This window comes from Tetrao urogallus (genome assembly GCF_951394365.1).
Source record: "Tetrao urogallus genome assembly, chromosome: 5".
NCBI lineage: Eukaryota > Metazoa > Chordata > Aves > Galliformes > Phasianidae > Tetrao > Tetrao urogallus.
In genome coordinates, this window is record NC_136818.1 from 11,019,652 (window position 1) to 11,037,625 (window position 17,974).

The 17,974-nt window shown below is 37.6% G+C and overlaps 1 protein-coding gene across 1 annotated transcript in view; it reads left to right on the plus strand.

The window, feature by feature from the left end:
- The window catches only part of AK5 (adenylate kinase 5), a gene marked incomplete at both ends in the record, with an annotated part of 83,027 nt that overhangs the window by 47,317 nt on the left and 17,736 nt on the right, over window positions 1-17,974 (plus strand). The window contains 3 exons of the mRNA XM_079536113.1: window positions 508-584; window positions 15,719-15,761; window positions 16,513-16,557. Coding sequence (XP_079392239.1) covers window positions 508-584; window positions 15,719-15,761; window positions 16,513-16,557 — 165 coding nt within the window. The remainder of the gene's footprint in view (window positions 1-507; window positions 585-15,718; window positions 15,762-16,512; window positions 16,558-17,974) is intronic.

The window sequence follows — 17,974 nt, forward strand, 5'->3', positions numbered from 1 at the left end:
TGCAAATCAGGACACTCTGGAATCATCATCTCTGTCAAGGAGACTGTTTTCTTTCTCACTGCCCAAGAGTGAGATAACCTAAATGAGGTGGTGTTGCCATAAAATTATAGTGATGTCCATGCTATAACTTTGCTATACTTAGACAGAAGAATGGTGGTTAATCCTCCCATCCTTGCTAAGCAGTCACCAAAAAAAAACTATGACTCATGCACTCCTGTAAGCTAAGATTCTTGTGGATTTACAATTGCAAGTCACAGCACACAAAACACCTTGTCCAAAAAATTTACAATTTTCACTATTTAGTGTAACCATTACTGAAGATTTGTGGAAGCTTTTTTGTAGGCTTGTTAATGGAATACATTTCATTCAGGTATTTTAGCACATTTGAATGACTCTTTGGATCAAAGTTCTTGCATAAATAGAGACAATTGGAAATACTGCAGAGTCCTATCACAGGAATTGAAGATTTTCAACATTTCTGAAGTCTAATTTTCTTTCCTATTTTAGGGACGAATGAACTTGATTGCAGTCTGATTATGGATTCTGGAGATACTGCTTATACAGAATTCGACTTTGAAGACCAGGTAATTTTATATATAAATGATCTCTTTCTAGACAATTTTCTAGATTATGCATATTCTGTGCTATACAATTTGTCTGAGCAGAGTGGCTGACGTCTGAACTTTAAGCATAGCTTAGCATAAGTGCTTTTAAGGGCAATAAGTGAATTTGTGATCCACAAAGGTTGCTTTCTGATTATGAGAAAAGAATGAATATTTATTAAGATCCTATACCTCCCATTACTATACACTACTGACATTCCTTCATGAATTTTGAAGTGTTGCCAAGTGATTTTTGGAATGCACTGCAAGTCTATTCTGTATTTAAGAACAGGGGATAAAACAATTTGCAAAAAAGAGGCATGAAATTACAAAATACAAAACAACTGAAACCAAGCACTCTTCCTTTGAAACAGTCTACATAAAATTGGAAAAAAAAAACCAACCCAAAGCTTACAGTGTGTTGAAACCAGCTTTTCTACCAATTCCATGCCTTCCACAGCCAAAAACTAAGTTTTCTTTTTAATATGCATATACGTAGATATGTATATATATATGTATGTGTGTGTGTGTATAAGTTTCTCATATATAGCAAGAAAGAAAGAAGGCAGAAAAGGGTATCATATCCAAAGGTATATGTAAAAAAAATAGAGGGCTTGCATGTTTTGCAGAAGTTTTGTGGAGAGTCCAGCAAAGGGCCACTAAGATGGTTAATGGACTGGAGCATCTCTCCTAGGGGGAAAGGTTGAGAGAGCTGGCACTGCTCATCCTGTAGAAGGCTCAGAGGAAATTTCATCAGTGTGCACAAAAGTCTGAAAGAGGGGATACAAATACAACAGAGTCAGGCTCTCATCACTGGTGTCCAGTGCCAGGACAATAGGTGAGGTGCACAAACTGGAACACAGAAGGTTCAGTCTGAACATCAGGAAACAGTTTTTCACAGTGAGGGTGGCTGAGCACTGGAGCCTTCCAACCCTTGCAGTCTCAACCATTTGGCAATTCTGCAGCCAATCAAAAATACAGATCCGTACTAGAATTAAAACTGCATGAGAGTTAAGTATGGCTTGGGTACTATGTTAAGCATAAGTGTTGCTTTAACAGCACGGAAACAATATTATAGACTGACTATAAAGACTGGCTTAATTAAGAAGAATTTCTTTTTAAAGCCATCTGCCTATCACACTGCTAAGGAGGGTGGTTTTGTAGGTTTTAGGTTCTGGCTTTCAATTTTTCTTGACTACTTTTGCAGTTTCTTAACAAATGCCACCAAGATTTGTGAACAACTTGACAAGGAATTTTATTTTGTGTTTCTGTTACCATTTGTCAAAGTGTTCTCCTACACTTCCCCCATTATTTGCAAAAGGTAACTTTTCTTGTGAAATTTTAAAGCAAGTGACAAAATTAAGACCAAGAAAACTGATTTTTCATCCACTATCATCCACCCGTTCATCAGTTTTCTTTCACTGTATTCAGTGCAGTCCTTTATCCTCATCTGCAACATATTGCAGATTCTAACCCTATTGATTCTTATTAATTTATGATCCTTCTACTGCATGTTTTGGCTCAGTTATTTCAGTTTGGCTTTTTGTCAATTAGGTAGCATGCCTCTGTCTCCTAATTCCCATTTAAATCCTATTCTTTAATAAATCCTTCATGTAACATTCTCTATCCCAGGAAGGTTTGGATTGTACTGACCTTAAATCTGGCATTTTCAATCGCAAAGGCTATTATATAGATTATGAATTCATAATGTTTGAAATGTGTTACAACAACATGAACAAGGAATTTTATAGTTACAACATAACATTAATGGGTTCAGATATGAAAACTGTGCTAATTTATAATTTCCAGCTATCTGTTTCCCTGATGATACATTGCACAGTCCTTAAAAGCATTGAAAAACTTGTATGTTGTTCTTACATGAGACCAAAGAGGACGACAATGATGGGACCTTGTTATCTTCATCTATAGCAATTATTCTTTCTGCCAGACATGGCTGTTAGATTTTTTTGTTATTTTATCAGACCTGCACATCACCAATCTGAAAATAGTGTAATACCGTTATTAAGCAGAGAAGGAGAAATGAAGTAAACACAGTGCTAAAAACCTTTCAGTCATAAAGAGATGTACAAATATGAAGTGGCTGATAATGGTTGCCTTCAGCTGAAAGTAGAAATAATTGATACTTACTAATGACTTAAAATATGTAAGTATTTGTATTGTTAATATTTTAATATCCAATTGATATGAGCTGTTTTATACAAATATGAAGAAAATATAAAGAAGAAAGCAATTACAACCATGCCATTAGGAGCTAAATTTTGATATGATACAAAGAAATATTCTATACAGGAGCAGAGAAGGGAGAAATTACCATAGAGTCATCCCAGTTACCCAGTGTAAGAAACAAAATTAGAAATTATTCTTAGGAAGAAAAGATCAATAACTCAATTCAGGAGTGAAGAACTGCTTACACTCAAAACTTAAGCTCGTTTTGATTGTGGCAGTGATTTAATACTCCAGCTATTTACCACATGCTGTTTACGAATTGCGTGAAGCATCAACAACCTTTACAATGAGAATTTCAAGTGGAAAAGGAATGCTTGTCTGGATACAAATGTGTCATGCAGTGATGTTATTGAATAGGAAATCTGTCATGAGAATGTGGGGGAGAAGAAGGCTTGTTTCTAAGCAACCTTACACAGCTGAGCTGCTAAAAATGTTTTTTTTTTAGCAGAACATCTTGGTGTAGTCACTGAACAAGAGGAGCTGGAGGTTACAGCAGTACACAGCATGTACCGAAGGCAAAGACATTGCTGGGGATGAGTAGCGTTCAATGTAACTGAAGCAGGTGTACACAGATACCTTTGCATTTATTTGTTCTTGGAAGGAGGCAGGAAAATCTGCAGCGTAAACTAAGCCAATGAAGAATCACCTGAATTCTTCAGACATACACAACTACCAAAGTTACTTTTCTTGCTAGCTGGCAGGAACAAGGCCAGCAAGCAGTGTGGTTCCACCCTCCTACACACTCATCACCTCAATGAGGAGTGCTCCAAAACACAGGGAAGTGCTTTGAGAAACGCTCTGTACCTATCACTGAAACAGTGCAAAGCAGTACTACTGCAAGCTAAGCTCTGGCTTTTCTTGAAGAGAGCGCAGGGGACATTGAACATTCACTTATAAAATATACAGTACAAAGCTCAAGCTTTTTCTGAGTTGTTTTTCAATTGAATTCATGTAACAATTGAAAACAATGTGATTATTTCCTGCTGACTATTCATGAATGCTTCAGGAATCAGAACACTTGTAGTCACTAAGTCCCTTCAGCACCATAAGGTAAGAAGGAAATACCAATGTTTGGTTTTGTTTTTAATAAAAAACAATCATTTCAAATCACTAGTAACTATTTTTCCTTTTCTTCTCAGATCAATAGCTGGCAAATACTCTATTAAAGGGAATAAGCTAGCTACTTAGAATGACTGACCAAAAATATTTATTTATTTATTTATTTTAAAAAAAGCCCATCAGTACTTCTTGGAGAGAATGCCTTGTAGAAGAACCAAAGTTTCACATGGTCGTGCTCTCTTTAACCTTTCTTGGAACAGCAATTATACCACTCAAGACTCAATTGAAAAACAAAGTGCAGTAAGCTGATAAGTCTCAGATATTTTCATGTGTATTAAGACACAGGAAATATCTTTTTGGCCACTTATTTTTGGGTGCAACATCATAGCTTCTAAAGGGCTAGGCTTTACAGAATATTCTCAGTTTACAGCACTTGCTGTTGTGACAGTTGAGTATTTGGTCTAATAACAATTGCCTTTTGTTGCTGGAATGCTCTCAAGTGTGATGCAGGTTCTCACTGCACACCATGGCATTCTTTTGTATTTGTCATTCAATTTCTCAGCTTTGCCAGAGAGGCTGTTAATATAACACCACTTGTTTCCAGTGATCAGACAAGTCTTACCTTTAAGAATTGGGTTTTTAATTAGAAACCCATCATTTGGCATATTTCGAGTGCATTCAGGCTAAGAGGGAATATTGAAAAATTGGCTTCAGTGAATCCCATCAAAGACTTACAGAACAAAAGAGCATCCAATTATTTTCTTGTGAAAACAAGGCTTTTGAGACAGCCTTAGCTAGTCTGAGGAAAACTTAAACTAATTAATGAAGAGGTTATATGACTGTGAAGCAAATACATCCCTGAACAAGTCATTATTAAACTGATACCTATAAAATGTAATAACAGTAGGTAAGCTTCAAGTAAATTCTTTTAAAATATACTTAGCTTCTTCTAAGGTTTTCGTTGAATCATACAATGGTTTGGTTTGGAAGAGAAGTATATCTCAAATCTCCAAAACATGAACACAGTTTTATGCCTCAAGGGAAACTACAAGTTCATAACCAAAGTATTTCTTCCATACCCTTCCAGTGTTAGACCACACTTCGGTAAATGCAGCAGCATATGCAAAGAAGAGATTGCTTACCCCCGCCCCACTCTGGTATGTCAAAAATCTAGGAAAAGTAGATGTAAAAAAGCCTGAAAGATAATAAAAACTTTCTGATCAGCAGTGACAAGCAATCTATTGAATTAAGTAAATTGCATAGCCCAATCTTAGCTGCAAATGCAGAATGTTTTATAATTAGAAAATGTGACAGCTCACTTGAAAAGCAACAAGCAAAACCTAAGTTTAATGGAGGGAAAAAAGGCCCTCAAAGAGATTTACTCTCATTATGATGAGAGGAAACAAGCTCTCGATTAAAAGTTGTTGCCATGCAGTGACAATTCTGCTTGCAGCTTGCTGTCAGTTCCCAGAGCACATATACAAATCTGGGCTGCTGGGAACAGGAAGCTTCAAGCACACTGAAGAAAAGCAGACTCTGTTGCTACAAGGACTATAACAACATTTCCAGCCTGACTGCCTATCAGAGCACAAAACCTAAATTCAAGGGTGATGAAAGTGCCCTAAAAGCTTATGCAGAAACAAAAATGAAATATTCGTAAAATGGATGAGCAACAACACATTTGAAGCTCATTATAATTAAAACATTCTGGATTAAACCAGAAGGTCATCGTGCAGCATTTACTATGTTTTGTACCAGCATTTTGACTCCATTTTCTCTACATCTTGAAGACCCAACCCAAGACACAGATACAGTTCTCCAGGCAGTTCCATTAAAATATGACAAAGAGCAAATGGCACATCCACATTAGCAGGGGTAGATTTTGATTGGAACTACTGCATTTCAAAATTGGGCAAACATCAATGAAATTATTTATAACAGCCAGACCTACAGCATACTATATTAATCATCTGCTTTATCTGTGAGAATATAGGGAGCATCTGGTATAACAGCAGCTTTATTTATTTGTACAATACAGCACTAATCATTGCACATCTGAGTAAAATGATCATAAGTATCCAGAAACCCTCTGGGTTTCTAATGTTGAATATCAGCTGTGTGCATTTCTCTTTTACCAGTAGAGGAATCAAGTTGAATTACATCTTGTTTGACAGAGAAACTCTTTAAAAACTGAAGCGTGGCGCAGAAAAGAAAATGGACTCTGGAAAACTTAGAGGACAGTTGAGAAACTCTGTCCTTCAATGTTTGCTTTTGATAAAGAGCAGAGAAAGCCAGAGTCTAATCTTTAGGGATAACTACAAAACAATGATAATGCAAAAGCATCCAGATAGATGAAAGAGCTGGACAGGCAGGCATACCTACAGAGAAAAGATACTTAATAGAAATGTACTGAAGTCAATGAACAATCTGTTCAGTTCAAGTTGTCATGGAAACTACCCTATTAAATGTTAAAAAAAAAAGTCAGCTCTAGAAACAAAATACTACTGTTTGTCTGTTACAAAGTGCTCCCTTAATAAGCTCAAACTAAGTGTATGTGGTGCTTCTGTATCATTTGGTTAGCTTGAAGGTTTCTGTCTTTCAAAATCTCCATGGTGCACTGTACTAAAGGCACAAGAATAAAAGCCAAGTGCTTGCTTTTTCCCCATGCAAACCATAGCAAAATTGGCAAGAAAAATTGCCGTGAACTCAATTTGCATTTAATTTGGAAATAGTTGTTCTTCCTTTTGCAGAAATTATTTAGCCTTACTTTCTGATGCTGCACGTGTTAGGGGAATTAACTGCTCAGGATAGATGAAATCTTCATGTCTCTGTTTCTTTTCTGCATTTGAACCCAAAGCAGTTCCCTGCCACTGTGGTCAGACAGGGCATGGCTACCCCTCAGCGAGGACAGGGTTACAAGGAGGGTGAGCTCACGTGAGTTACTGGAGATTTAAACACATTGACAGCATTGTTCTTCAAGATGTGCCACATTTATGCTCTACTGAATATTTCTGCAGCAACTCAGGCAGCTCTGTGATTTGCGCAAGATGCCTGTAGAACAAGATATTACAATTTACCATATTTCACCTGCATTTTCCTGGAAATAGCATAGGATAACATACCTTTTTTCCTCATACTAGCTTGCTTCTCTGCTGGCAAATCTAGAGGCCTTCTCCTTCCACGCACAAACAACTTCGCAGCTGAATTTATGAGTACTACCCATTACATGGCTACCTTTACATTTCACATTGCTCCTAAAGCTGATAAAGAAACACACAGATGTTTCTAAATTCTCCTATGTTTAGGCACATCAGTCAGGGCTGTGGGTAGGTTCTGTTCACATCCAGCACCCCAGGAGACCTCTACCAAAGCCCTTCCTTCAAAGTATTTCAGCAGCAATTCCTGTACTTTAAAGCATTAAAGAAACAGAGCATTTTTTGGTAAAAAGTATTTACTAATCTCATTTCTACTTTTGTGTTTCAAATTGCAGTAATTACAAGGATACTATTTTGCTTTAATGGATACAGAATTGCTCTTTAAATAACTTATTTGCATTATTTTGAAGCAGCAGAATGGCTTTCCTGGGTACAGTAGCAATACTTAAAAAAAAAAAAAAATCCTCAGTGTATCCTCTTGAAACCATATATTTCCTATTTAGTTTATTTTTTCTCCTCATGTACCCAGTGATTATGCAGTCATCTTTAGTAATTTGGGCTTACATACTGGTTGTAAAGAGGAAGAACTGACCTATTTTTACAGTCCCTTCATAATAGAGCATCTTGGATCTGCGGATTTCTTACAGTTAAAATCCTTCTCAACAGATTACTTCTTCATAAATTCTGTAGAAAATTCTTTTTGAAAGCTATAAAGTACCTAATAAAAACATAAATGGGCGTTCCAGTAAACCTACAACAGGCCTGGTCAAAAGTTAAGCTGGTCTCAAAGGTCTTGGACAGAGAAAAAATTGAGCACAGCTATCAACTTATATTTCAGTAGCAGCAATCATAGATCTGAGGCCACAGGCTGCTCTCATTTTTACAACACCCTGTCCATGTCTTTCTCCATGCCAAGTTCTTCCAGGCAGCGCTCTACTTCCATATTTTAAAAGGCCTGCTCTCATTAGTTACATTTCCTGGGTCTACATTTCTTCCCTCTTTCTCCCTGCTGTAATTCTGCATGCTGCCTGTGCATGCATCTGCTTTTCTGTAAATGGCAGATGTAACCGAGGCATAGCAACACTTGCTGCCTCCAGACCTGATCACCTGCCACACAAGGGAGAGACGCCTGCTAACTTTTGCTGTGCTATCCTGAAATAAAACTGCCTCTCCCCCACTATGCAGTACTGAATTATGACTGGCAGTTTAAAGAACAGGGCTTTATAGCAAAACGTGTTACTGTGCATCTTGGACAAGTGCTGCAGCAGGTGACACTGTGTGTGGGTTACAAAAAGCTTAGCAGGGAGCAAGAGAAAAGACATTTCTGAGCATACTGCCTGTTGTAGACATTGCTAGCAGAGGACAAATACTTTCATCTTAAAGAATGATACAAAGGGAGTGAAAATGAAATGTCCTCAGAAAACTCAGGAGATTACAAGTGAAAGGCACGTTCTGCCCTCTGCTCTTTGCTGTCTTTGTTCTTAAAGACAGTTTGAATTGCTGCAACATCTTTAAGACTAAAAGACAAGTTACTTTTTACAGCTTACCTCACCTGTCTTGGAGTTGCATTTTCATGAAGTAATAGAGCTGATGCTAGCAAAATAAATGAGTGGTGAAGATAATGCATGCAATCAGAAGTATAACATCTTGTAGGTTATCTGTGGAAATTAACTCATGAAGTTTTAGTTCTTCCAAAAGAAGCAATTACTAAATTCCACCTCATATGTTTCTTGACAAAGCATTTATATATTTGTGCCACAATCTTACTGGAAATTTAATTGATTTCATCTGTTCTCTAAACTAAAAAGCAAATAAAACTTCCTTCCAGCTCCACAGATAGTGCCAATGGCATGCAATGTGAGAGAACCTTTTGTTAGCAGTGTCATTAGCAGCCTGAGAGCAGGAGCTGAGCACCACTGAAGATGCACTTTCCCCTGCTGCAGTGGCCTGATGTAAATTTAAGCTCCCCCATGGGAGCTTAAATGCCCCAAGGAGCATAAATACTCCACACACAGAAGAATCATTTTAGGAGTGGTGGCAAGTTACAGAAAAAAAAACATGCTGAAAGAAAAAGTAATAATTTCTGGAAATAACTTTGTAGGTACAGGGAACTTTCGTAACAATAGACCTACTGAAGAGTAACAAACCTGTATGCAATACTGTATTTTAAAATGTGCAATAGATAATAACTGTGCACAGAAAACATGGGCACCGAGTGTTGCCACTGCATTCAAGTCACAAAGATACATTGAAAAAGCCTCAGTTCTTCTTCAAGTCAGATTTTCAACCCAAATTCAGAGTCCAGCTTACCAGAACACTCTCACACTGCTCTGATCACGCCAAGTGCTGCTACCCTGCTGGAAAATGTGTTCTCACCCCAAATCCTAGGTTTGTCCTTTTAAAGTTCATTACTGTGATTCTTTTTTCTACCATGATTGTGTCCAGAAATCAATATCAAGCTAATACATTTTTTCTTGCTTAATAATCACACACATTTTATGTCTTGCATGTAAATCAAGATATATATGATCTCAGTTTGCAAGTGGAAATCAATTTGTTTTAACATTACTGTATAGGTATTATAAGGTTTATTTTATGAGGAAGGTAGCATAGAAATGCTTCTCTTTGCTAAAATCCCAGAAGCAAGAGGGAAAAGCATTCTGTAGATGTTATTACAAAAAACCATTTGGTCTGCACTTCCTGGTTGCATGCACAACAAACAAACAAAAATCACCTCAAATAACATTAGCACTGTTCTCTCATCTTAATTACTATTCATCTCTTTTACCACAAGTAACTCCAATGAGCAGTATGAACTGTGTAAGAAAATACACCTTTCGGGGGAAGAAAAACCTCCGAGTCGGGGTGTATTCACACTGTATCTCATTTACACACATTCATTAGCTCCGGACCGGGGAGGTCAGAGTACAGCAGCCCCTTCTTTCCAGAGCCATATTTCAACACAAAGTGTGCAGAAAGCAGCTCAGCTTCAAAAAGCTATTCAAGTCTTAAATCTAATTTAAAGGCAAGGAACAATACAGCTCATGAAATCAGCTCCCAGGGACCACTGCCCATACATAAAACTTGCAACTAACCCAGTGTATCTCCTCAAAACCAAACATTTGCTTTTACAGGAAAACAGGAATTTAGAAGACAAATTCCACAGCTCAGAGCTGAGTGCACCCAATTTCTTCTGATGTTCAGCTTCACCCAGCTAAGGCTTGCCCAGAGTCTTCACATTTTGTGATTTGAATGCAGATGAACTGCACCTATAAGGGCCCATTCCAATTTTGATAAGCAGAAACTGCATACGTCTAATCTGAAAGACCTTCCCTTAGGATTAGGCACATGCCTATTAGGCTTGGTTACAAACACATAGCAAACTAAAACACACACAGGTGGTGACAGACTGGACTGGGCTCAAGCAGAAAAGTTTTATATCCAGATGATGCTTGACAGACATCTTACACTGCTTTCTGATTCCCTTGACCAACCTTAATCAGTGAGTTTACTTAATTGACAGCTGAATTTGATTATAAGGTACTAGATGTTTGCAAATGACACTTCTACATCTGAAACTGAATTTCATATTGTGTTATTAAGGACTAAGAATTCAAAGCAAATATACTCCAATCTAAACAGGTGAAAGTGAAAATCTAAGTCCTAGATCTGCCTTTTCTTTCATATATAATTGTGTCCTTATTGATAAGTCAGTTAATATCTCTTTTGAAGTGCAGATAATGCCCTTGCCTAAAGGAATCACAGGGAAGATTTATGTAAAAAAGTAAAAACAAACAAACAAACAAAAAACTAAAACACTACAGATGCAGAAAACTTTCAACAAACCAAAAGTAGATCTACAGCACTACAGCATGCTGAAAAATTGATGGTTGCGTACACCTACATCCCCATTGAAAGAACGCTGATGAGATCAATAAAGCCACATACTCAGTTCTTACTTGGACTGCACACATGATGTTATTTGTATTAATTATACTTGTATTATTCCTTTTTCTTTACTCACATGTTAAGTTTTGCTCTCAACAAATATTTCCTACGCAGAGAAACATGCCATTTTCATTTATTTAAAGGATTTGTGCCTGATATGTTCCATTGAATTTTTACATTCTTAAAGTTAATCCTTAAAATTGTGTGTAATTTTAGGCACAAGTCAGTGCAATTTCAGTTCAGTCTCATTCTATTGCTAAATTGAGTTTGTAGATAAAAAGAGAATATCAGGTGTTCAAAACTGAGGAAAATAAGCAGTAGGATACAGAAGCAGCATGCATTTACTGCTATTCTCTTTGTAACATATTTTGAGTTAGTTATGCTTGAATGTGATTGAAATGTATCAGTGTGTTATAGAAACACCAAATGTTCATTCTCTTCTCTAAGGACTTCAAAGACAATTGAAAAATATGTTTTAATTCCAAACTTACAAAGTCAAAGGTGTAGAACAGTTTACTTGAAAAGGTCTATGTAGATATACATACACACACACATATATACATCCATATACACAAACACACGTATATAGATAGGTCTTCCCTCACATCACTCCCCCCTTTTTTTTTTGCCAGTATTGCACAAGTATGACAGACACACATGTGGAAAATATTCAGCTGATAGCATACAGATTGCTGTCAGACTCAGATCAGCCTTATTTAGGGTTCTGCTGCTATTTATTTTATAAAATCTTATGCCAAATAACTCAGAAGGAGGGGTGGAAAAACTCACTGAAGAAAAACATGAAGTTACTTCCAATTTCAATATTATCCAGATCTGTAATACAGATTGGTTTTTCTTGCTGAAGCATCAGATAGAGTATTCCTTCCAGGATTTCCTATCAGCATCAACTGAATCATCTTTCCATACACAGCTTAGCCTCCTTTTTAATTTTAGTTTATTTTTGCCCTTGGTAACTTTGGCTGCCAGTTCTCAGTTGAATTTTTCTTGCTATGTACAGATACATTCCTGTTTGCAATTTCAGTGTGCACAGTGTCTTTATTTCACTGAACACTGCTTCATTAGCTGACTCTGTGGAGCTCATCCCCCTGTAGCTACATGTCACTTGATTCATACAACCGTAACGCTTTATACCATGGGAAAGATAGTATAAATGCCCACCTTCTGCACATTTCTGAAGTTGTTCACACAAGCTTCTTCTTTTCTCTGTGTAATCAGACTCATCACTTCAAAATATCATTATATCCAGAGTGACTTCTAAAAATGACTGACCAAACTCTGCCTGATAGCATACACCCAGTTCTTAAAAATAAAATCGGCCATGGAATTTCTTATAAGCTTTCTCTGTTTGGTCACATTCCTCCTGAACTGGTTTGCTTAAAGATAAATTCTTTTCTGAGAACTGATGCAGTGCTGTAAAGGAGCTGTATGAAGTGCTTTTCCCTGCAAATGTCATTTTATTGATATAGAGCTTTCTATACTATTGTGTTGTTAAGGTAGGTTTGTTAAGTGTCTGAATAATCCTGTTTAGCACTGACTAATGAAAGCAACTTCTCTCCCTTTCTCTGTTATACTACTCATAGCATTTTCTTTTCTGAAGGTTTTCCCTGATGCAAATTGAATATTTAATCATAATTGTTTTGTTTCTTTGCCTCTGTTCTCCTTAACCCATGGTTATTTGTGCACTTTTTAAGTTTCTAAGAGGAACTCTGCTATATCTATTGAAAATTGAATAAAACGTATCAGGCACTTTACACCACTATTTTCACAAAGCATGCAGCAACAATAGGGCAATAAGAACTTATTAATGTGGGTGGGGAAAAAAAAGACTGGAACAGAGACTGAAACAGAAAACCTCTCGCCTCAGGCAACAAACATTCACAGCAATTATATTTTAATCCTAACAAAAAAAGTCCCATTGGGAAAAAAAATGTTTTACTGCTTTCTCTGAAGTGATATTTTGTAAGTGCCCAAGTTCACTAATAGCAAAACTCAAAGATTTGGAGAATTCTGTATCATCTCCTTGCTGCAAACTGTGACTTGCTGTCATCTTGTTTTATTATGGAAATAACCTCACATCCAGCAATGATATGCACAGCTTACACTCATTAACCTGTAACATACCCACTGCCATTCAGTTACTTACTGATAGCAACTTACATGACAAGCCAGAAGCCTGCATTTTCCAACTCTGAAGGCAAATATCAGCTAGAGACAGATGGAGAAGTTTGCTGGCTGTATAGAATCCAATATATTGTTTACACTGACAAAGCAGTTATGTGACCAGCTGTGCCCCACTGACTGTTTCCAGATAATATGTGAAGGTGTTACCTAGCTTTAAAGGCAGCTGAAGTCACACTTTTCTCCAGAGTTCATTAGCAAAAGTTCTGTTCCTCACCTAGCTTTTAATTAAACACAAACAGCTACGCTGAGAATATTGAAACTGTTCTGCTACTCTGTCATTATATTCCTGATAGCAACAGCCAGTTTATATTTTAGGATCTGGTGACATTAACTAAATCCAACAGCTCTTTTCCATACTACTTTGGCAACTAGGCAGAACAGTGCTTTCAAGCCAGAGATGAAGCTGTTCACAAGTTAGAGACCTACTGCTGGAAACACACAATTAGATCTTGTCAAATGCCACAAGCAGACTGGGATTAACCAGTGTCTGCCACTGTCTAAAAAGGACTGCAGGCCATGAAGGCAGTGTGCTCTCTTCACACAGATCAGGGCAGAGTGGCTGTCCTTCTGGGGAGTCTGGGAAGAAAGGGGCGAGATGGTTCTCAGCTGTGATGGAATACTTTATAATCAGAGCCAGATTAACTGTGGCCTTACCCTTCTTCCTCCTGACTTTGCTCACAACTCCCCCAGAGACAAGCTGTCAGGACCTCTTCCCACTCTGAGCTGGATGCCACTGAAATCTCTGCAAAAACAAAGTTTTGACAGTGATGTATTCTCTGAATATGGGGAGCTTGTTCTGCCCCAGGCCAGTGGCTCCACTCACACCAGGCTGCATGCTCAGTTGACTGCCAGAGTCCAGACCTTTATTATCACCTGCTGCTCTGAGCAGCCCAGTGGGGTTACTGAGACAGTTCCGTGCTGCAATTACAGGGTAGAACAAAATACATGATTTGAAACCGCATTACCTGCAAGGAATACTTCCTCATTCATTTGATTGTAGGGAAAACTTGTGACTGCAGTCTTGATTTTTAAAGAAACTTTAAACTTTGTGCCTAAAACTATTTGCATTCATAAACTTCAAAGGCATGATAAAAGGCTGAATCTCAAACCAGGCTTTCTGTATGTAATATGCCCTCTGCAAGGTCTAAGGTATTATTGTATTATTACTTCAAAGAAAAGGCGTGCATTGTTAATACTGTCACTTGAATTGCAGGGAAGAAATTAATGTTTTATTTTTACTTCATTTTCCCAAAATATTCCCCTCCAAACTTTCATTTATTAGTAGTATATTTTAAAAAGGCAAAGTTAAAGCAGTTCTGCTGCAGTGTAATAGGCTGAGAATCACAGAATGAAAGCCTTCAATGTGGTCAATGTGATGGCTCTTCAGCCTAATGAAGAGTGCTTGTGTTTCAGTGATAATGGGAAGACAGGGAGAAATCCACAAGTGCAGTGCAGGAGCCCCATGCATTAAAGCAGCCAGCAGTTTCTCTCTTCTGGTCACCACATTTCTCATTCCACTTCATCTGTTCATGCAGAAATACACGTTTCTGACGGTGGCTATTTCTGACACTATACTGAAGCAGAACTCCAAACAGCTACAGCCTGTTAACTCTATACTAGTGTTGGACATAACCTAAACCTCCACTCTAAATATGTTTATTTTCAGAGAACCAGCATAATGTGTACTGTGCTGATATTAGACATCAGTCTTGTAAGATATGCATGTTATTGTCAAGGTTATGATTATTTTATGGACTATATTATGGCAGTGATTACATGAATGTATTGACACTACACAGCCCAGCCTATGTCCTGCATATATGCATATAATTCCTATAAATAAGAACAGCAAACAATTCTTGCTCTGACTCTTGCTGGTCAGAATCCATAATTCTTCAGTGGTTATATATACAGTACATGGCAAAATAATTCCAAATGATCAAACATCAGGAAATGAAAACAACCATACCAAGTTCTCCATTTCCCTTGCCTCATCCCTCTTTGTAGTTTAGCAGCCCCTGTAATAACTTGTGTCTTGCAGTGTATTCTGAAGGTCAACAAATTCAAACTGTTTCAGACCAGAGACTAATTTTGTCTTTTCATTGTAGTTCACTTCTTCCACTGCTCCAGTGTTGCCTTTCCATCACTTATAGCTTATCATGCCACCACACTTCAAACTCAATCCACCGTGCACCTGGGCTGCTTACACCATAGACTGGAACTGCACAGCTGAAAACTGGAACACACAAAGGTGTTCTTCACATAAATAAAAAAAATAAATAGACAGGAGCCACTGAATTCTCCATTTACCTTGGGTTCTCCAGGTTGACATTCTATAGACTCAAACAGCATTCCAGTGACATTGTAAACCATCTCTCAATATAGATTAAGGCTCAGAGGTTAGAAAATGGAGAAGACAGACATAGAGACAAGTAAATAGAAGAAGAAATGCAAACTACTCTGCAAGAAAAATCCATTTCAATTTGTCAATTGCTTAATTAACAGGAGGAGGATCAGTCAAGTTTTTCTGGTTATGAAAGCACGGGAGGTGAGTTTATTTACCTTTTAAACCTTTTAAAGTTAACAACAAGAGATGTAGATGCTTCTATGCAGCATAAGAAACAACATTAAATGAGGTAAATGAGCGTGTTGCAAGTAGTTAACTGAAAGGCAAACTTCCAGCAGACATGGTGCAGGACCACCCTCTACCTTGGTATAAACAGAGCAGTGACTGGGAGCTGGCCAGAAACAAACAAAAAAAGACACCCAACAATTTAAGCAAAAGGTAGTGCAATAGCACCAGAATTCTGGTAGGAATAAAAATAGCAGATGCCTGGATTTGAATTGAGGTTATTATTATTATTATTATTATTTGGCTGAATTTAAGATTCACAGGAATTTAAGGTTATCTCTCTGATGTAGTACACCAAATAACATCTGAATGGGCTGTGAACCAATTTCTGTACCAGCCATGATCTAATTATATATTCAGAGAAAGATAAAATGGAAGGCAGATTATTACATTATGGTGCATGTGCTCTTTTTTTTTTTATTTTTTATTTTTTTTTAAAGATGATTTACATATGCAAGGTCTAGCTTTCAAGTTGTTTTTTTCTTGAAATCGTATCTTCAGTAACAGCTACAAGGGTGGGAGATAAATGAACAGGGTGATTGTTTCTTCTGCAATGCAGAGCAGAAAGCAAATCCAGTTAAAAAAAAAAATAGATCACTGTGTGGAAAGTCAGCAAGACTAATATGAGCAGGTGTCGCCAATGGAATGACTTATTTTTTTATCTTAGATTTTTCAGAAGACCTGAAGAAATCAAACATCTTCTTTATAGTCGGTAAGTAGATTTTTTTGTCTAACTGAATTTAAAAATCAATGGTTTTTCTTAAGCTCTGATCATAAGTATGTGATGTCTTCTAAAGACTAGCATAATTATTTAGCTGAGTATCTACAGTGCAATTATAGAATCAGTAAGACTGGAAAAGGCCTGTAAGGTCATCTAGTTCAACAGCCAACTCACCACCACCATGCCCACTAACCTCACCCACAAGCTTCCAGTTCCCTCAGCCACTCCTCAAGACTTTTCACAGTCCTATTGCCCCTTTCTGGACACACTCCAGGGCCTCTATGTCTTTTCTTGCTGTGAGGAACCCAGAACACAGCACCCCAGGTGCAGCCCCACCAGCACCAAGCACAGAGGGACAGTCACCTCCCTGCTCCTGCTGACTGCATCCAAGCCAGGATACCATTGGCCTTCTTGACCGCCTGGGCACATCACTTACTCGTATTCAACCATAGTTATTCAGTCTTTAGAAAAGGAATTAGGATGCAATATCACATTCTTAACCTGTGCGTGACCATGCTAACAGTCACCATGTAAAGTTCTGAGCAGGAGATACATCAAAGTGCAAACTAATGCAAAACAATCATAGTTCTTGTGCAGTCACAGCACTGCTGGGTGACCTCATGACAAAGCTGACTCACCAGCTTTAGTTGTTATTCATAACTTCAGGTGAAAAAAAATCAGGTCTTTTTGAAACATCTTTTGTAAACACAGATTTCACTCATGCATTTCCTTAGCGTGCCATTAACATGCCATTACCTTGCACAATGCTTAGTGTGCAGTGAGGCTTTGCAGACTCAAGGTCTACAGTGTACTTGTTTTCTGGAAGTTCACTGAGGAGAAATACCATATTAATATTCAGTATTATACAAACGGGACTAAAATAAGCCACAGACACATGGAAGAACTTTTAAAAAAGCACATTAATACTAGAAGATTAACAAGTTCCAACTGAAAGCTTAGTACTAGTTACTCGGAAAGAAACATTGCTTCGTTTAAAATCAAGCAGAGCTCTCCTAAGAAGAACAAAACTCCACTCTTTCATCAGAGCAACATGAAAAGTAGACTTAACCACAATGTTCAGTTCATGACTTTATCATACTTAGCTAATGCAATACACAATAGCACATCCAGAAAATTGTCTTTCCTAACAGCATTAGTGGGTACATTATCCCTCCCCATCCTCTCACAGAGTTTTGTAAAACGCAGCCACATTTGACTTTGGCTGAAGCTGAAACCTAAGCAGAACATTTCCAGGAATTCTACTGCACCAGAGGCAAACTCCCCACTTACTCTTAAATTTAGTGTTTTAAGGTAAGGATAAATAGGACCAACTTTCCAGCTGGCACTCTGAAGACATGATCTCCACCTACATTTGCAGATAAAATATTATCAGCTGCAAACACTAGCT